This window comes from Microtus ochrogaster, unplaced genomic scaffold, assembly GCF_000317375.1.
Source record: "Microtus ochrogaster isolate Prairie Vole_2 unplaced genomic scaffold, MicOch1.0 UNK44, whole genome shotgun sequence".
Taxonomy (NCBI): Eukaryota; Metazoa; Chordata; class Mammalia; order Rodentia; family Cricetidae; genus Microtus; species Microtus ochrogaster.
In genome coordinates, this window is record NW_004949142.1 from 638649 (window position 1) to 659625 (window position 20977).

Below are 20977 nucleotides of genomic sequence, written 5' to 3' on the forward strand. Positions count from 1 at the left end.
CACCAAGGATCAGTACTGAGACTTCCTATTCTGACCCTATCCACCAAGGATCAGTACTGAGACTCAGCTCTTTCTTCTTCATGCTCTCCAAACACCCATCACTGAGTTTCATGGACAACATATTTCTTCCCACAGAGATACAGATGTAGTTTCCCAATACCTTCTGCCTTTCCCTTTGGTTTACTCCATCCACCCTATAAAACGCCATCAAATTAATCTTTACTCTCAACTCAGTATGTATGTAGCTCTTTTTGTCTGTTTGTTTATTTTTCGAGACAAGGTTTCTCTGTAGTTTTGGAGCCCGTCCTGGAACTAGCTCTTGTAGACCAGGCTGGACTCAGAACTCAGAGATCCGCCTGCCTCTGCCTCCCAAGTGCTGGGATTAAAGGCGTGCACCACCAACGCCCGGCTGCCATTAATTTTTCTTTCAATAAGTATGTTAATTTTTCTTTCATATAAATTTTTGAAAAGAGAAACCATGTCTTTTTTATCTTTTTTGTTTTTTGAGACAGGGTTTCCTGTCCTGGAACTAGCTCTTATAGGCTAGCTCACAGAGATTCACCTGCCTCTGCCTCCCGAGTGCTGGGATTAAAGGCATGCGCCACCACCCAGCTCATATTTCTTTTCCTTTGGGGGGTGTTCAAGACAGGGTTTTCTCTGTGTAATGCCCCAGCTGTACTGAAACTCTTCTCATAGACCAGGCTGGCCTCGAACTCAGAGATCCACCTGCCTCTGCCTCCTGAGTGCTGGGATTAAAGGCATGCACCACTACACACAGCAAAAAACCATATTTATTAGAGGTTATTATATAATTTAAAAGAAACTCTTGGGGCTGGAGAGATGGCTCAGCAGTTAAGAGCACTGACTGTTCTTCCAGAGGTCCTGAGTTCAATTCCCAGCAACCACATGGTGGCTCACAACCATCTGTACTGAGGCCTGGTGCCCTCTTCTAGCCTGCAGGCATACACACAGGCAGAATATTGTATACATAATATATATATAAAGAAACTCTTGGGAGGTAAATTGATGCTACCTGGAGCTATATATGGTAGTACGTACCTGTAATCCCTACATCTGGGAGGAAAGGCAGGAGGATGAGGAGGTGAAGGCCATCCTCTGCTACACAGTAAACTGGAAGATAGCTTGGGCTACATGAGACAATGGGTATTGTTTTTGTTTTAACTGATGACCAGGCATGGTGGTGCTCAAAAAGGAGAGGTAGATGAACCTCTGTGAGTTTGAGGCCAGCCAAAGCAACACAGTTAGACCCTGTCTCAAAAAGAGGGATGGAGAGATGGTCTAGCAGTTAGGAGCACTGACTACTCCTCTAGAGGACTGGGGTTTGATTATCAACACCCATGTGGCAGCTAGCAACTCTCTGTAACTCCAATTCCAGTTGATCCAATGCTCTGTTGTGGCCTCTGTGTGCATTAGGCACACAAGAGATACACAGACATACATGCAGGCAAAACATCCATTCACATAAAATAAGAATGAATAGATGCTATCTCAGTAGATAACAGTATCCAGTAAGATCATTTACATCTAAAAGACAAAACAAAACAAACAAAAAAACTGTTAAGACTATATTCCTCAGGCCAGTTATACTGACATCACCACCTCAGGTGGCAGACACCGATCTGCTGACATTAATGTAACAACAGGGAGGCATAACCCAGCTCTATGAACCCATACATGAGGCATAAGCTTTTCTTATTTTTTTTTGAGACAGGGTCTCTTTACATAGCCCTGGCTGTCCTGGAAATCACTATATAGACTAGGCTGTCCTTGAACTCATAGAGTGCCTCTCTCTGCCTCCTGAGTGCTGGGATTAAAGGGGTGCTCCACCACCTAAGGTGGTGTAAGGCCTAAGGCTTATGTTTTTCAAATGTCTCCTAAAACAAGCAACTCAGACTTCAGGTATTAGTCCCCAGCAACACATATCCCTCAAAAACAAACAAACAAAAAACCTAAAGGCAAAAATCACATAAAAAGTTGTTGCCAGTTCAAATTGTTCTAAATACTACAAATCTTACCTGTTATTTCAGGCCAAATTTTGTTCTTCCATTGATCAATACAGACAATGATCATCAAGCTGAATGCAAGTAAAAACACAAAACGAAGGGATGTCAGTGCAAAAAACCTACAGAGAAAGAAAACAGAAGAGGGTCACTAAGCACTGAAGCCAGTTAATAGAGATCACATGTGCACTATGGGCTGCAGTGAGGACACCCTAGTTCTAGGCTTTTGGTGGCTGCTCAGATGTTAACCAATAAGACGCCTTGGTTAAATCACACCAACTTTCCAGACCTCAGGTATTTTCCTATGGAGACAGTAATTTGCTTCTGTAAGGGAAAAGGACTAAATCAAATAGCCTCCTGGAGATCCTTTCGACTGTGCGGTCTATCCAATTCAGAGACAAGTTAGGGCGACAGCAAGTACTGACTTACTAAAGGAAGTGCTGATACCAGTCAATGCAGCCTATCCCATCCCTATGCCCACCCGTCCCTGCATCTCTCACTCGTCTCCCCACCATCAGTTCCCTGTTCCTCCACTTCCTCTGTCAAGTCATACACACGTCTTGATATAGCAATACACAATCTAGGAAGCACAGAAGAAAGTATATGGTACTTGTTTAATATGGTTATCCCCAGTTGTATGGAGTATGTCTAAGTATCATTCCAGATAGGTCTTCCTATAGAGCCCTGGTTATCCTGGATCTCACTATGTAGTCCAGGTTAGGCTTGAACTCACAGAGACTACCTGCCTCCTGAGTCCTGGGATGAAAGGTGTGCTTCAACAATACATGGCATTCCACTTTATCAGGTTTCTCAATGAATCCAGACCTCATCACATCAACTGGATAGATTTCTAGCCAGTGACTTTTAGGGATTTGTCTGTCCCTGACTTCTTAGCACTATGGTTATAGATGTGTGATCACACCAAGCTTTTACATGGGTGCTGGAGATCTATGTTCAGGTCCTCCTGCTTGCATGCCAGGAAGTTTACATATGCAGCTCCCCATCCCCAAGTGGGGTTTATCTGATGACAGCAAGGATGGCAGTTCAACATACAGAGATATGTATAGCACATCACATCAATAAAACGAGGGGTCCTGGGAATATAGTTCAGTTGGTAGAGCGCTTGTCTAGTATGTATGGGACCTTGGGCTCAATCCCCAGTACTGTATAAACCAGGCATGGTAGGGCATGCCTATATCATCTTTCAAGAATGCCCTTTATTTTTTTGTTTTTTAGGTGGTTTGAGACAGAATGACCTCCAAAGAGGGTGGTACTGTTAGGAGGTGTGGCCTTGTTAGAAGAAGTGTGTCACTGTGGAGGCAGGCTTTGAGGTCTCATATATGCTCAAGCCAAACCTAGTGTTTCAGATCACTTCCTGTTGCCTGTATGACACCATGATGCACCATGGTGATAAAATGTAAGCCACCACCACAATTAAATATATCTCCTTCATAAGAGTTGCCTTTGGCGTTGGAGAGATGGCTCAGAGGTTAAGAACATTGTCTGCTCTTCCAAAGGTCCTAAGTTCAATTCCCAGCAACCACATGGTGGCTCACAACCATCTAAAATGAGATCTGGTACCCTATTCTAGTGTGCAGGCATACATGCAGGCAGAACACTGTATACGTAATAAATTAAAAAAAAAAAAGAGTTATCACGGTCATGGTGTCTCTTCAGAGCAAATTTAGTTAGAAACCCTAACTAAATCAGAACTTGGTACCAGAGACTGGGATATGGCTATAAAAGGCCTGATCATGCTTTTGTTTGAAGGAATATGGATTTGGGAGTTTGGGTTAGGAAAGCAGTAGAATGTTTCAAGCGATGCTTAATGGGCCATACCAGTAGAGACAGTGGTGCTAAGAGTGATTTGAACTGTAGGGCTGGCTCACGAGGTTTCAGAGAATTTTATATGTTGCCTACACATTGTTCTTGTGGTATTTTGGTGAAGAATGTTACTGCTTTTCGCCCTTATCAGAAAAGTTTGCCTGAGGCTAAAGTAAAGAGTTTTGGATTAATTCTCTTGGCAGAGAAAATCTCAAAGCAGCCTAGTATAGACTTTGTTACGTGGTTACTAGCGTTAACTCTAATGAAGATACATAAAAGGAGCAAACCGAACAAGAAAAATATGTGAAGAGAAAAAGGAGCACCAGGAAGAAAAACAGAGCTAAGTTCTGTATCCAAGGGGAAAAATAGATTAAGAAATGGAATAAAGGAAGAGTTGTGACCTCAGGGCAAGATCCCACTTAAGAGTCTGGTGTGGTGGTACACTAACTCCAGCACTTGGAAAGCAGTGCAGAGGCTGAAGGATCTCTTTGAGTTTGAGGCCAGTCTGGTCTACAGAGAAAGTTCCAGAACAGCCAAACTTAGATAGTGAAGGAAATCATGGGAACCAGAAAGTTGGTTGTTGGGGACTGTAGACCCCCAGACCCTGAATTTCTTGTAAACAACTTGTTATGCCTGCAGCTGCTCTGAGCAAAACAACTTGTTTTCCTATGTCTGCAGCTGCTCTGAGCAAGAGACCCTCAGGAGTTCCTGATGACAGGGGAATGGTTTCTGGTGGGTTTGGCTATGGGTATGGCTATCAGTTAAGGATCCCTATATAAGCCGTATAAGCTGGAGCACAAAAAAGGGGGCATTCTTGTTTCAAAGATGACCCATGTCCATGTCTCTCTGTCTGTGTGTGTATGCTTTTAAATCTTCAGCCTAAGCCAGGCGGTGGTGGTGCACGCCTTTAATCCCAGCATTCGGGAGGCAGAGGCAGGCGGATCTCTGTGAGTTCGAGGCCAGCCTGGTCTACAAGAGCTAGTTCCAGGACAGGAACCAAAAGCTACGGAGAAACCCTGTCTCGAAAAAAAAAAAATAATCTTCAGCCTAGTTCCAAACTCAAAGGCCATACCGTGGCACGTGGTGCAGCGGATGCTACAAGTGGAGGCTCCCAGCAAGATCGGGAACTAGGAATCCACTGAGAGGGATACCCTCCGAAGGCTGGCCAGCAGGAAAGTAATAAGAAGGAGGCGGGAGGGTGAATTGAAGGACTCAAAAAGAATGAAAGAAAAAGAGTAAGTCTTTAAAGAGACAGTATAGACAGTCAGGTTAAAAGGAGTAAAGAAATAATAAGCCAAAAAAAAAAAAAAAGAAATAATAAGCCACGAAAGGATGGAATGTGCACAGAGAATCTGGACTATGTATATTGTGTTATCTTTTGGTTTTTTTGACTAAAGAGAGACATTTGATTCTGGGGAACTGCTAAGAAAGGTATTTTGGCTTTAAAATATGGGTCTAAGGATATATTGCTTTGGAAAAGAAGTTCTGCTTTTGTTTCCACAGAAGATGAGAATCTGTGGATTCATTCCAGGCCAACGTGATTTGATGCACCAAGACCCCCTGAAATGTCGCTGTGAATACCCCCAAAGATACTTTGCCCAATAGACAGCAGTAAGTAGTATAGAGAATGATGCCCAAATTCCCAAAATTGTTTACTAGAGGCTGTGGGGCTGAGGGGAACACCACAGCGGTGCCAGGAGCACTGGCAACCGCAGCAACAAGTGCTGGAGCCAGGGCTGCCCATCTGCATGCGGCATATGGAGAAAGTGGCAGTGGTTCCCGGCTCTGCGTGCTCAAGAGTCTGCAGCAAAAGCATCAGGCTTTCCTACAAGACCCGTGGAACCCACGCAGTGGCTGCAGAAGGCCCCCAAGCCCACCTGCTGCCCCAGTTCCCAGTGGCAGCAGGAGGTTTGTTGCCTTGGCCCAGTCGGTGCCCAGTCTGATGGAGCTGCGTCGGCCACTTGTGGAGGTGCATGCCTACAGGATTTGCTGAAGGAGGCAGAGGCAGGAGGATCTGGAGTTCAAGGACGATTGCAGAGCTGTCCTGGCCAAAACTTCGGGATCATGCAGGTGGCCACTACTGTCACCAGCCAGATGGCTGCTGTGACTATCTTGTAGCCGGCACCAGCATTTAATTTCTTGTTGACCATAGAATGAGAGTGTTCACTAGGGCATTTTCCAACCTATTGCTATCATATTTGTGCTACACCCATGCCAGTCCAGAACCTTGGTCTAATTATATAGAAAAGGGGGGGGGGGAGCTCTGGACCTCCAGACCCTGAATTTCTTGTAAGCAACTTGTGTTTGCAGCTGCTCTGAGCATGAGACCCTCAGGAGTTCCTAATGGCAGGGGAGTGGTTCTGGTGGGTTTGGCTGGGGCATGGCTATCAGTTAAGGATCCCTATATAAGCTGCCCTGGAACAGAATAAAGGGGGCATTCTTGGGAAATTCAAGGATGACCCGTGTCTCTGCCTCTGTGTGTTTAAATCTCCAGGCCCTTATCCATCTTGTGAACCATCCTGTAGTGCAGGCGCCACACTACAGGCATAGTACAGGCAAACAGTACAGTTGGTGAAGTTGTAATTGATTAGGGGATACATGTTCCAGTAAGCAGAGAACTTGGCAGCTTCGGTCACATGGTTCTGGAATTAAGGACAGAAGAAAAGAGCTATGGGATTTGCCTCTATGACTAAGGAAAGCTGTAGTGCCTGCTATGGGATGGTATATGAGCCAGGAACTAAGCTGGAGACTTAAACACACACACACACAGACATGGAGACGTGGGTCATCCTTGATACAAGAATGCCAAGCATGCCTCCTTTATTGTACTCAGGGGCAGCTTCTATAGGGCTCTGGCCACGCCCCCAGACCTCGGGATCTTTCGGCTGCAGTCTCATCAGAACCCACTCCCCTGCCATCGGGGTCTCCTGATCAGAGCATCTGCAGGCTGCTCAGAGCAGAGGAAAACAAGTTGTTTACAAGAAATTGAAGGTCTGGTGGTCCGCAGTCCCCAATAGAAAGCCGCTGAATCCAGGCATGTGTCAGGGTGTCCCTGCGTAGAGGCCTAAAGAGGCCACTATATGAAGCTGAAGCCTGAATTGTTTTGTCTTGGAGACCCCAAGATGTTGGAGATGCCAGAGTTGTGGGATACCTAACAAGAAAAACTGCTAATAGGGAGTGGATCAGTCTAAGAGAAAGAAGTGTGTTTCAGTCAACAAAGCTGAAAGGAGTTGGGGATTTGAAGAACCTTGCTGCGGAATATCTGCGTACACGGTAAAGATGTGTCTTTGCCTAGGATGCCTCTGATTGGTTTAATAAAGAGCTGAATGGTCAATAGCTAGGCAAGAGGTAACAGGTGAGATTTCCGGGGAGAGAGAAAATTCTGGGAAGAAGAGAGGTGGAGAGATGCCAGCAAGATTCAAAACAAGTTAAACATACAGTACAGAGAAGTAATGGAGCCCCTTGGCAGAATGTAGATTAATAGAAGCAAATTATTTAAGTTATAAGAGCTAGTAGGACAAGTCTAAGCTAATGACCAAGCTTTCATAATTAATATAAGTCACTGTGTTGCTATTTGGGGCTGGTGATCCAAACATTCTGATAAAAAAGCATGCTTCAAGCCGGGCGGTGGTGGCGCACGCCTTTAATCCCAGCACTCGGGAGGCAGAGGCAGGCGGATCTCTGTGAGTTCGAGGCCAGCCTGGTCTACAAGAGCTAGTTCCAGGACAGGCTCCAAAACCACAGAGAAACCCTGTCTCGAAAAACCAAAAAAAAAAAACAAAAAAACAAAAAACAAAAAAGCATGCTTCAGCTGGGCGGTGGTGGCTCATGCCTTTAATCCCAGCACTTGGGAGGCAGAGGCAGGTGGATCTCTGTGAGTCTGAGGTTAGCCTGGTCTAAGAGACAGTGTCAGGACAGACTCCAAAGCTACACACAGAAACCTTATCTCAAGAAACAAAACAAAACAAACAAACAAACAAATAAATAAAAGCTTGCTTCAGAACCTTTTGACATCTGTCATGGAGTTTGCCCACCTGGTTTTTTGTCTTGCTTTGGGTCAGTATTTCTTTACTTCGCTCCTTTCCCTACATCTGGAACCGTAATGTATATCCTATGTCATTACATGTTGGACTTGTTTTTTAATTTTGATTGGGATTACAGTTAAGGGACTGCATGAATCTCAGAAGAGACTTTGAACTTTGAAACACTGTTGGGACTGTGATTGCCTATGGGGACCCGTGAAGTTGAACTGAATGCATTTGCACATTACAATATGGCTACAAGCCTTTGGGCACCAGTAAGTGGAATGTTGTGGTTTGAAAGAAAATGGCCCTCAAAGGGAAATAGAAATCCTAAGACAGTTTTGGGTTTTTTGTTGTTATTTAATTGTTTTTTGAGACAGAGTTTCTCCTGTCCTAGAATTCTCTCTGTAGATTGGCTGTCCTGGAACTCACAGAGATCTGCCTGCCTCTCCCTCCTGAATGAGGGATTAAAAGTAGGCATCACAACCATCTGGCGGCATGTTACTGTAAGAGTTAAGATCTTGTTAGGTTGCCTTGGTTGTTCTACTTTTTTCCCCCCAAGATTTACTTATTCATGTATTTTGTGTATGAGTCCTCTGTTCATGCAAACCAGAAGAGGGAATCTGAAATCTGATCCTGTTACAGATAGTTGTGAGTCACCATGTGGTTGCTGGGAATTGAACTCAGGAACCCTGGAAGTGCAGTCAAGTGCTTATCTCTGCCTCCCAAGTGCTGGGATTAAAGGTGTGTGCCACCACTGCCCAGCAAGACACAGCTTTAAGGTTAGAATAGGAACAGAGAGATGGCTTGGCGGGTAAGATGACTTGTAGCACAAGCCCAACAGCCTGTGTTGGATCCCTAGAATCCACAGTGGAAGGAGAGAATAACTCTGACTTCCACGTGTGCACACCCGCACTGACAGACACACAAACAAAAAGCAGACACTTAGCCAGGTGACTGTGGTGGACACCTTTAATTCCAGCTCTTGAAGAGGCAGGTGTTCTCTGAGTTCAAGGCCACCCTGGTCTACAGAGTGAGTTTCCAGGTCAACCAGGAGCTACACAGAGAAAACCTGTTTTCAGAATTCAAAAAACAAACAAAAAAGAATACACTTATATACTAATAATAAACAAAACAAAAATTAGGCCAGACACAGTGGCACATGCCTTTAATTCACGCACTTTGAAGGCAGAGGGAGAATCTTTAAGCTTGAGGCTGCCAGCCTGGTCTATATAGCAAATCCCAGGCCAGCTGGGACTACAGAGTGAGAAACCTGTCTCAATAATAATAACTATGCAAATAAAATTTAAATAAAAAAAAAGTTAGATGACCTTGAGTTTGACTCCCTGAACAGAAACATTATGTGAACTTAATTAGTTTCCTCATGGCCAATGCGATGTTAACCCATCTTGAGCCTGAGGGTTAGCAGAGTTGGTAAACTGCTTGACTGAAGCCCTAGTCTGATCCTCAGCACTAGAAAAACCACCTACAATCCCAACACTTGGGAGGGAGTGGTAGGAGGATCAGAAGTTCAAGGTCATGCTTAGCTACCTAGTGAGTTAAGAGGATGGACAACCTGGGTTATCTTATAGACCTCTTCTTTTTTTTCTTTCTTTTGTTCCTTTATTAAAAAGGGAAACAACAGACTTAACCACCTATGAAATATCACATTTGATCCTGCCCCCCTCAAAAAAAAAGTCAAGAGGAAAAATGCAAGGCACCAACACCCGCTTAACACAGTTCTGCTCAGCTGTTCCAGAGGGAGGTGTTCGTTCACCTGGTCCAACAGGTCAAGGTCACCAAGAGTTGGTTGTCATTAGTGGTCACCTTGGAACACCTTCAGATCAAAACTTGCCTAATTACATTATGTAGTCACAGAATGAGCTTTAAGGACAGTATTCCTATATTATAAAAAACAAAAAGGCTAGGGACGGAGCTCAACTGGCAGGGTTCTCTGCATGCACTAAGGCCCGGCTTTGATCCTTAGGATTTAGGAAGTAGAAGCAGGAAGAGCCAAAGGACTTCACAGGGAGTTTAATGCCATGCTAGGCCACATCACAGACAGTCTCCAAAGCTGGACATGGTGGCACATGCCTTTCATCCCAGCACCTGGAATGACAGAGGCAGCAGCCAGACTGGTCTACACAGTGTGTCCCAGGACAGCCAGAGAGACCATCTCAAAACACCAAAAAAAAATAAAATTTTTTAAAAAGTAAAAGTTTGTATAAGACAGATTAATTCCTAGCATTGAAAATCAAGAAGCCTTACCTAGGCATACACATGAAGACAAAACACACACACACAGAATTGGTAAAGGAACTTCAGATTCTGTCCACAGACATTTCTGTACAACAAACAGCAATGCATACTACTTGTACACTTTATTTTTATTTTTTATTTTTTTTTGTTTTTCGAGACAGGGTTTCTCTGTGGCTTTGGAGCCTGTCCTGGAACTAGCTCTGTAGACCAGGCTGGTCTCGAACTCACAGAGATCCGCCTGCCTCTGCCTCCCGAGTGCTGGGATTAAAGGCGTGCGCCACCAACGCCCGGCTACCTGTACACTTTAAAATACAATACAATAAAGTGAAGGATGAAAGGAAATGAGACTCAGAAACCCAGTCACCAGTGACAACTCGATTCCAATGTTCCTATTCCACCACTTACAGGCACAATAAAAGGGCACAATTATTCATGCGATTAAAGAATGAAGGCAGTTTAGCAGGAATAAACTCGAGAGGTGCCCCAAGTCACTAATCTCCTCAAAGCCAGCACACCTTCTCAACAACTAAGCAAACTCAACCAGGCCACATCGAGGGCTTGGTCGCCGGTCCCCAGGGCTGCAGCTGCTCCCTTCCCAGCACCCAACAGCGCTCTCCAAGGGGAAAGCAAGGCTGCAATCACCTTTCCCAGAGCAGAAACTCAGGCATGGAGAGGATGTTTAGCTCTCCTTTAGAGGGTGGTTTCTCCAAGACAACAGCAATAAAAATACTGTTTTCCAGCCAGGCACGGCAGACAGCACATGCTGAGAACCCCACACTTCAGAGGTGAAGGCAACAGGATCAAGATCTGGCCTACATGAGACCTTGTACAAAAACTCTTTCCTCCAAACCTAGACTGTCACAACCCTACCTTCCCATTCTCACTGCCCATACTTCACCTGAACAAACTTGAGGACCCACTTAGACATGGGCCAGCAACCCAAGCACAGAGTAGTAAAGGCGAGGTGTGGTGGTCCTGATCCCAGGACTTAGGAGGCAAACAGAAGAGGATCTACACAGATCTCTGTGAGGAGCCAGGCACACTTCAGTCAGACAGAAACAATAGAGGCGTGCGCCCTACCCAAGTGCAGTTGTGTTTACAGTATGACACGTCAAAGTAACAATGAGGGAGGGGACATGTGAGAGAGAGAGAGAGAGAGAGAGAGAGAGAGAGACAGACAGACAGACAGACAAGTGGTAAGGAATCTGAACAAGAGGGAATAAGGAAAAAGACATCCAGACCAGGAGCAGGGCTGCACACCTATAATCCTAGTACTCAGAAAACTGAAGCAGGGGGGGATAAACAGTTTGAAGCTAGCCTGAACTATATAATGACACCTTTCTAGAAAACACACACACAACTCAAACCCCAAATCCACAAAGTTTGTTAAAAAAGTATACAAAACATTTTTCAGCAATTACAATCAGCATAAAAACTTTCCAACTAAGCAAAAAACTGCAAATACAGCCAACTCGGACTATGAATTATTTAACTGGGGGCTTTCTTTGTCTGCTAGTCTTTCTGCTTACTACAGGCTCATCCATATTTTTCCTTAATGACTTTCCTTATTTCTAAGGGCAAGCGTATTTGTTGAAGGTTTAGAAAATGTAAGAAATAATAAAATGCCGAGCGTGATGGCACTCAGGAGACAGAGGTGGAGGCAGAGGCAGGCAGATCTATTTGAGTTCAAGGCCAGCCTGGTCTACAAAGTGAGTTCCAAGACAGCCAAGGCTACACAAAGAAACACTGTCTTGAAAAACAAACAACACAACAAAAGAAAATAAAAATGAGTATATCACTATGAAACAACCTGGTTTGCACCCCACTTTACTGTTCACCCCCAGTACTAACACACATACCATTCCCCCCTCCCCCAGCCACACACACACACACACACACACACACACACAGCGCCAAGCATAGGGGAAAACTGAGGCAAGAGAATCCTAAGTTTCCAGCCTGGGCTAGCTAGCTACCTAGTGAGAAAGGAAAAAGGAAGAGAGAGACGGTGAGGGGACAGTGTGGGGGAGGGAAGGGAGAGAAAGAAAGAGAAGGGGGAAAGGGGAGAAAAGGAAAGGAAGAGAGAAAGAGAACTATAAACTTGAATCTGATCATGCTTCTGAAATCAACCCAATTTACAGGAAACATGAGGCAGGAGTGTGCTAAGTCACAGGGACCAGCAGCAAAGTCTCAAGAGCAACCTCTGGACAATGGATCTGCTGGGAGCAAGCAGACACAACACAAACACTTTAACTATTAACACAAGAGAAAGGAGATTTTTGGTCACTTGTTTTTAACGCCAAAGCATCCTTTTTGAGGGGAAAAGCAGACATCTCAACACTGCACAAAATCATTTTTCCATATGATAAAAATAACAGCATCTTAAACATCTATTTTTTACAGAGGCATATATGAAATTAAAGTTTTGGTTTTTTTTTTTTTTTTTTTGGTTTTTCGAGACAGGGTTTCTCTGTGGTTTTGGAGCCTGTCCTGGAACTAGCTCTTGTAGACCAGGCTGGTCTTGAACTCACAGAGATCCGCCTGCCTCTGCCTCCCGAGTGCTGGGATTAAAGGCGTGTGCCACCACCGCCCGGCTGAAATTAAAGTTTTGAAAATGGTCCACCACCCACATATATGTCCTGAAAAATTAGTACTTTATTTTAAAAATAGTAACATATAAAAACATTGGGAGGCCAGCAAAATGGCTCAGGATAAAGGTACTGGCTATCAAGCCTAGCAACTTGAGTTCAACCCCTGGAGCACACATGGTAGGAGAAGACAGACAACTCCCACAGTCTCTTCTGACCACCACACTTGTGTCCCTGCGTCTGTACACACACACCCCCACACCCCAACACAAAACAGAAGCTGGAAAGATGGCTGGGTAGTTAGTGCACTTGTCCATGCAAAGGATCTGGGTTCAATTCCCAGAACCTACACGGAGGTTCACAACTATCTGTAACTTCAGTCCCAGGGAATTCAACACCCTCTTTGGGCCTCCGAAGGGACTAGGCATGCACGTAATATACATACATATATATATATATATATACACACACACATATATATACATACACACACGTGTAGGCAAAACACTCATGAACATAAGATTAACAAGTCTAAAATAAATAAATATAAACAAACAAACACACAAATCACTGGGAAGTATAATTCAGTGGTTTGAAAGAGAATGCCTGAATGCTTAGTTCCTAGTTAAATTACTGGAACTGTTTGGGAAGGACGAGGAGGTGCAGCCTGTTGGAGGAGGTGTCAATGGGGGTGTGTTTGTTTCAAAAGTCCATGCCAGTCCCAGCATCTCTTTCTCTACCTGCTGGCCCTGGATGGGGATATAAAACCCTCAGCTACTGCTCTAACAACATGCCTGCCTGCTTCCCAGCACGATGATCATGGACTAACACTCTAAAACTTTAAGCAAGGGCTGGAGAGATGGCTCAGTGGTTAAGAGCATTGCATGCTCTTCCAAAGGTCCTGAGTTCAATTCCCGGCAACCACATGGTGGCTCACAACCATCTGGAATGAGGTCTGGTGCCCTCTTCTGGCCTGCAGACATACACACAGACAGAATATTGTATACATAATAAATAAATAAAAAAATATATAAAACTTTAAGCAAGTTCTCTGTGAGTTTGAGGCCAACCTGGTCTACAAGAGCTAGTTCCAGGACAGGAACCAAAAGCTACGGAGAAACCCTGTCTCGAAAATTAAAAAAAAAAATAAGATGTGCTTTTTGGAATAGCAATCTAGTGTCCAAAAAAGACCATGAGAAATTCTAGAAATAAACAATTTTCTGGGGGGCTGGAGAGATGACTCGTAGTTAAGAGCACTGGTTGCTCTTCCAGAGGACCTAGGTTCCATTCCAAGCACCCAGCAATTCATAACTGTAATTCCAGTTCCAGGGGACCTGACATCATAGCTAACAGTGATATTCATAAAATAAAAATTTTAAAAACCTGCAATTAAAAACAACAACAACAACCAGTTTTCCGGGAGTTAACTATATAGCATGGCTCTCCAATACTAACAGAAGTTAGAATTTGTTTATAAATAATGTTGCCTAGCATATAGGAGGGTCTAGGTTCAGTACATTCAGTATACACAGTAACATATATAATCATAAATGATGTCACATATATTTTCAAATTTGTTATTTCTAGGCTACTGTGTCATTACAGAGCATGCCTGTCTCTGCAGCACTTCAGAACACAGCATCCAATTCTATAGGGACAGGGAGCCCATTATTGTGCAGCACTTGTGACTGCCTAACGAGTTGATGAGCCTGTTACTGGTAAATGAAAAGGAAAAATTAACCCAACCTATATCACATGATAGCTGCTGCTTGCACAAAAAAACAGAAGTGAAACCACCCGACCCTAAAACAGAGAAAGTACCAACCTTGCAGACAAAAACTGAAGGTAAGGCTGGCAGCAGCTCAGAGACAGAGCGTGTGCCTAGCCTTCATGAAGCCCAAGTTAACCCCAGCTCTAAAACAAACAAGTGACTAATCCCCCTCGTCTGCAAAGGGACACAGCTGAGGAGGACATTATCAGGAGCCTTCTAGGCCACCAATGAGACAAAGGAGGCCAGCCAAGGCAACAGACTCCCAAGAGCAGAGAGGGCCAGTTTTGACTACCTGGACCCTGTCTTTATGCAAAAACAGTAGGAAAAAAGAAAGAAAAAGAACTGATCAGCAGAAACAGTCGACAGTGTTTTCATCTAAAATTTGCTTCCCCCCAGACAGTCCACGCCCCAGCCAGGAACTCACTACACAGAACAAGCTAGTCTCGATCTCAGAGATCTCCCTGCTGAGTGCTTGGGCTAACAGCCTGCACTACTCTGATCCATCCCTTTGTGCCCCAAAGAACGATGTCTCTATCCAAAGGGGTTTTCCTTGCCATTTAAGGAAATATTAAAGTTTTAAAACCAGTAATGTTTATTTTTCTAAATAAAACATTTCCAGAACTCATTCAAGAAGAGGGTGGGGTTCTCAAAGGGATGGGGGTCCCCTCATTTCCTAGTCCTACCGTTTTCTAGCTGCATCTAACTCCATAAATCGGAACTCTTGTACGCCCTTAGCCACTTGCAGATCACTTTCAATCTTGTGTTTTAGGGAAGGATAACTTTTTAAGTCATGCAAACAACACAGTCTACAATCACACACCCCCTCAGACCTCCCCGTAGAGAATGGTAAACACTGCCATAGTGCACAATCACGCACACCCTCACACGCAGGTAAAGAATGGATAACCCTGGTAACAATGGTGATGGTAAAGGCAATTCTCATGAAAGATCGACAGGGAATCAACTGTGGGGTATGCCATTATCCCCAACAACCACCCAGAATCAGACAAGGTTGGAAAGGAGCTCCGAGGTCCATAACTCTGTGAGCCCAGAGCTGCTAGTGAAGTGGGGGAAGGGGCCTGCAGCTCCCACACATTTCTCGGGCTCCTTATCACCTGTGAGTCAGATCAAAGTCACAGGAGCCTGTTCCTTTCAGTCAGCAAGACTTTCATGGTCTCCCTGAAATCACCCACCTGCCGATGGTGCCGAGACTAATGAAAATAAGGGAGGCGGCTCCTATCCCAAAGACAGGAACAGGCCAGGACCAGGGGTGAGGTGTGCGGTAAGACTTCTGATAGGGCCACCGTAGTTTCTCTGGAACCTGGGGAGGGGGCTGTAAATACTATGATTGTATGCTATATACATGATTTCTTTTATGAACCTATTATGTGTAGGAGTTAAGAGACCATACTCAAAAACAACCTGAACCTAAAGAACACTGAAAGAACTTTGTTCTCTGAGTTTGGATGACGTGTGTGTGTGTGTGTGTGTGTGTGTGTGTGTGTGTGTGCGCGTGCACAAAACTTGCAGAAGATAGGTCATCAGGCTTGAAGGTAGGTTCTAGTCCTCTGCCCAATCTTCTGACACCCCAGAATGCATAAGACACCCCAGCTTTTTTTGTCATTAGTCCCGACAAATAGTGAAAGAAAAGTTTTTCAATTTGGTTTTTCTGACCTAAAGTAATGACCCTTTCTCAAAAAGTCTAAAATCTAAACAATCATTTTTTACTTTCCTAAGTGAAATGGCAGCGCCCACAAACACGAGTGCAATCTGTTCAAACCTCAAAGGAAGCTCATTTATCCCCAAACCATCCTACGACCACCAATGCCCAGCTACTCTCAACTATTTATCCCCTTCACAAGGTGTGACTCCCCTCCATAAATGCCGTGCTCAATTTACTCTCATTTTTTTAAGTCCTAAACCACCAGGCTCTCCCCCAGCAAAATTCTAGTGCGAGATGGGAATGTAACGAGAATAACTGGATTGTGGCTGCACGGCAGGCAAAATACCAGGAAACACCAAAGATAAACACCAACCACAAGGTTTTAAGAGATACAGCACACGCCGGGCGGTGGTGGCGCACGCCTTTAATCCCAGCACTTGGGAGGCAGAGGCAGGCGGATCTCTGTGAGTTCGAGACCAGCCTGGTCTACAAGAGCTAGTTCCAGGACAGGCTCCAAAACCAGAGAAACCCTGTCTCGAAAAACCAAAAAAAAAAAAAGAGAGAGATACAGCACACAAGAGGGGTTCTAAGAAAGATTCTAAACACAGACTTAGCTTAAGTAAACACTACCAGGGTCCAGGCACAGCGTGGTGGCCAACGTCTCTAGCCTAACCTTCAGGAGGTAAAAGCAGGAAGATCAGAGTTCAAGGCCAGCCTAGTGTACACAGGACCAAAAAAAGAATACACTGTTGGAGACCAGCAAATCCGGATGCAGTTTAAAAAAATGTTGCAGTGCTGGAGAGATGGCATGATGGCTAAGAGCACACACTGCTCTGCCAGAAGTTCAGTGTCCCAGCACTCACAATCACCTGTAACTCCAGCTCCAGGGGGATCCAATGCCTCTGACCTTCATAGGCACCTGTCCTTGCTGCCCATACTCTCTCATCTCCTCTCCCCCCCCCTCACACACATACACAGAGATATAATTAAAATAACAAATATAAATCCTTAAAAACACGTTCCACGAGTCAGGCACAGCGGTGCACTTCTTTAATCAGTTGGTCCAGGCTAGCTAGCTAGGGCTATATGGTGAGGCCCTGACTCCTTTTTTAAAAAGCGCTGTTTTTGTGCTGTCCCTGATGTACACCTCAACCTCACATTCTACAAACCGGTTTAATGTAGCCTGATTTCTTTTCCCTGGGAGTTCTGCCTGATAAACACTAAACAATGGGGGGGGGGGCTGATATCTGAAGCCAAGAAAGAAACAGTACCAGAAATAGATGACATGGGCCTGAAGCGTACCTCCACCGCTAGAGCAACTTGTTCAGCATGCACAAGGTCCTGGGTTCGAGCCCCAGTCCCTAAAACACACACACCCCACTTTGTTTTCTCAGACTTAACTCGGGACAGTCTCATCTCAAGTAGCTCTAGAGGCCTCAGTAATGTGTCAGCTAATTCCCTTGGAATTTGATCAGTACTTTGGTTATTAATAAACCCAAACCGTGCTTGGTAGACTCTATGAAGCCCGAAGTCCGCCAGGAGGTTTCACTGTCCCAGAGAATGAAACAAACAGATACTTAAACGCAGTGCCTCTTGTACGGCTAGAGAGAACTCCCAGCTCGCAGACATCTCCAACCCCTTTGACTGTAATCCACGGCTAAGGATGCCTTCCTAACTCCTCGGAAGAGAAATCCCAAGTGGCCCTGAGAAGGCTGACATCTCATCATTGTTTCCTAGTCCCCTTCTTTTCTTAAGACTTCTAATTCTCTTCAGGCTGAAGCTCCAAACCGACTTCACCAACTCGACTAGGTGAGACGGTACCTAACATGCTAATTCATGCTAACCGGTTCAAGCTCGTTTTTCTCCTCACACCCATGGATACCTTTCTACAAGACCTTCTGCCTCTCCTCCCACGGTAAGTTAAAAATCTCTGGAAACCACACTGGGGCAGGCAAAAGAAACACAGGAGATAGTCTCAAAGTGAACTAGCCTTTTCTGGCCAACAAGAGGAGGAACCCTGGCTCACTGCGAGCGACTCAAGATGTGACCAGAAGCTCCTGGAGAGTGTGCGGGGCGAGGGTGCCGGCGCGAGGAAAGCAGGGAAGACGGGAAATCAAGCCCTGTGAGGATCCGGGGTGCCAAAGCCTGCAGGCGGGAGGACGGACGGGCGAGAGAGGGGCAAGTGAAGCATCATTAGGCGAGAACGAGAAGCAGCCAGGGCGGCGAAAGGAAAAGGGGCACGGCAGGCGAGAGGTAGACCCCGAGAGCAAACTGACGAATCCGCGCCTTGTAGGGGTTAGCCAGGGTCCCGTCCGGGTCTCTCACCAGAACGCCGCGTTCAGCCCCAGGCAGCACAAGGCGCTCCTGGCCGGCCGCTCCCACACCAGGGCTGCCTGCACCCGGCTCAGCAGAGGCTCGTAGGGCCCCAGCACCTCCACCAGGGCCCGCTGCGCCGCCTCAACTTGCTGATCGCGCTCCCAGGAACCGGACGTAGCTCGGCGGCCACTGAAAGCCACCCCCGAAGCTGCGCCCGAGGCAGCAGCCACCCCTTCGGCCTCCTCCATCTCCCCTCCAGCAGCCACAACATCCGGGGCCACGGCCCGGTAGTCACAATAACACCGACTGCGCAGAAGCACGATTTGGCTGCGGAGGGGCGGGGGGGGGGGGAGGCCGAATCGACCCGTTCGCGCGCATGCGTACAAACGCTAGCGCGCAGCGCTGCGTCGAAATAAGTTCCCGGCGGTGAGCGCGATCGGCAATCGCGCATGCGCAACCGGCATGACTGAAGCCCAATGAATGAGGAAATTCCTTGTGCAGAGCTTAGTTCTCATTGGAGCGGAGAAAGTTCAGGGGTGGAGCGGGTTGTTTGGCGCCTGCGTCTTGCGGCGAGCGCGCTAGCGGTCGGCGGCGCTGCTGGCGGGAGAGGCTACAACGCCTCTGTCTGAGGAGCGATGCCGAGGGAAATCATCACCCTACAGTTGGGCCAGTGCGGCAATCAGAGTGAGCGAACCTCCAGACCCTCCGCGGGACCCTTAGATTCAATGGGCCCTCGCAACGAGATCCTAGATTCTGTCTGTTTTCATCTGTCCTTCTCAGAATCGTACTCCCTCCTCCCCCAGAAAGGCGATCCCGACCCTGTACCCAAAGCCAAAGGGCCTTCTCCTGTCCAGTCGCTGGGCTAGACACTAGGGAGTCGTAAGATTAATTTCTGATCCCTAGACCCATGCGTTCCATCTGCCACTGGCTACTTGGAACCTACCCAGACCCCCGTATTCTTTTTCTTCTCCGCCCGCCTCCCTTTCTTAGTTGGGTTCGAGTTCTGGAAACAGCTGTGTGCCGAGCATGGCATCAGCCCCGAGGGCATCGTGGAGGAGTTCGCCACTGAAGGCACTGATCGCAAGGACGTCTTTTTCTACCAGGTGCCCACCACATGACTTGATAAAGGGCAGTGACCTGATGCTGGGAAACTCACTGGGCAGGATGGGACCAGAATGGCTGTCTTAAGAAGGGAGGGCCTGCAGGAGCCAGAGTTGGGAGGATGCAGGACTTGACCCAGCCAGGCTCACGGGCCCATCCTGGCTTCCCTTTGGCAGGCAGACGATGAGCATTACATCCCCCGGGCTGTGCTGCTGGACCTGGAGCCCCGGGTGATCCACTCCATCCTCAACTCCTCCTATGCCAAGCTCTACAACCCAGAGAACATCTACCTGTCTGAGCACGGAGGAGGAGCTGGCAACAACTGGGCTAGTGGATTCTCCCAGGTCATTTGCTGTTCCCCCGAAGGGCTCTCAACTCACTGGGTGGGCACAGGCCCTGTGATGAAACTGTCTCCAGATGAAACTGGGTCAGAGAGTAAGAGCAAGACAGACACAGCTTCAGGAGCTAACTGGAGCGCTAAGAACCCATTCTAGCTAGTGCTGGGTCGCCAGCCGTTCTAAGTACTTTATACCTTAGCTTCATAAACCTCTGAATAATCCTAGAAGTACTATGGGTCTATGGTCTTTTACCTCCTTTTTCATACTCAAATAGCTCTGATACCAAAAGATATTCCAAACTCTGCTTAGCAAAATCAACACTCAAAGAGATAGGCTATGTTGATGTTTCCATTCAGCTTACTGTCATTACTTGTACCTTTTCCTGCGTTCATTAGCCTGTTTGATAATACACCTCAGACCTCTATGGTTGTATTTGCGTTGTTTCTCTTGGTGGTTCCAGGTCAGAACCTAAGGCCTTACATATACTAGACAGACTTACACCACTTTGACATGGTCTTTTTGCTTAATGTTAACTTATTTACTTTTTGTTTTGTTTTGTTTTGAGACACAGTTTCTCTGGGTAGCCGTAGCTGTCCTGGAACTCTGTTTGTAGATCAGGCTGCCCTTGAACTCAGATCCACCTGCCTCTGCCTCCCAAGTGCTAGGATTAAAGGCGTGTGCCACCACCTGGGTAATATGTGCTTTATATACGTATACATAAAACTACCTTTCAAAAACCTAAAATATTTGATCCCTAAAAATACCTGGCCTCTCAAATTTTAAATAATGGACTGTGGACTGTCTTTTACCTTCATTCTACAAATGAGGAAACTGAGGTAAATCTTCCCAAAGTCACATAACTAGGTAGAAATGCGATCCAGTAGTAGACGTGGGCGGGGCATAGCGCTCATTTAGTAGATCACTGACTGTGTGTTTGAAGCCGGGGCTTCAGTCCTTAGCAGCTGCATAAAACTGGGCAAACATGCCGGGCGATGGTGGCGCACGCCTTTAATCCCAGCACTCGGGAGGCAGAGGCAGGCGGATCTCTGTGAGTTCGAGACCAGCCTGGTCTAC

General features: G+C 46.1%; 2 protein-coding genes across 2 annotated transcripts in view; one reads left to right on the plus strand and one right to left on the minus strand.

Moving 5' to 3' along the window:
- The window catches only part of Retreg3 (reticulophagy regulator family member 3), a 28233-nt gene extending 9476 nt beyond the window's left edge, over positions 1 to 18757 (minus strand). The window contains exons 1-2 of the mRNA XM_005369045.2: positions 18474 to 18757; positions 2037 to 2143 (exon numbers count right to left, since the gene is read on the minus strand). Of these exons, the coding sequence (XP_005369102.1) occupies positions 2037 to 2143; positions 18474 to 18712 (346 nt within the window). The 5' untranslated portion in view covers positions 18713 to 18757. The remainder of the gene's footprint in view (positions 1 to 2036; positions 2144 to 18473) is intronic.
- Positions 18758 to 19027: 270 nt separating this feature from the next.
- Tubg1 (tubulin gamma 1) overlaps positions 19028 to 20977 on the plus strand; it is a 6044-nt gene continuing 4094 nt past the window's right edge. Inside the window, exons 1-3 of the mRNA XM_013354412.2 lie at positions 19028 to 19148; positions 19455 to 19567; positions 19742 to 19909. Coding sequence (XP_013209866.1) covers positions 19100 to 19148; positions 19455 to 19567; positions 19742 to 19909 — 330 coding nt within the window. The 5' untranslated portion in view covers positions 19028 to 19099. The remainder of the gene's footprint in view (positions 19149 to 19454; positions 19568 to 19741; positions 19910 to 20977) is intronic.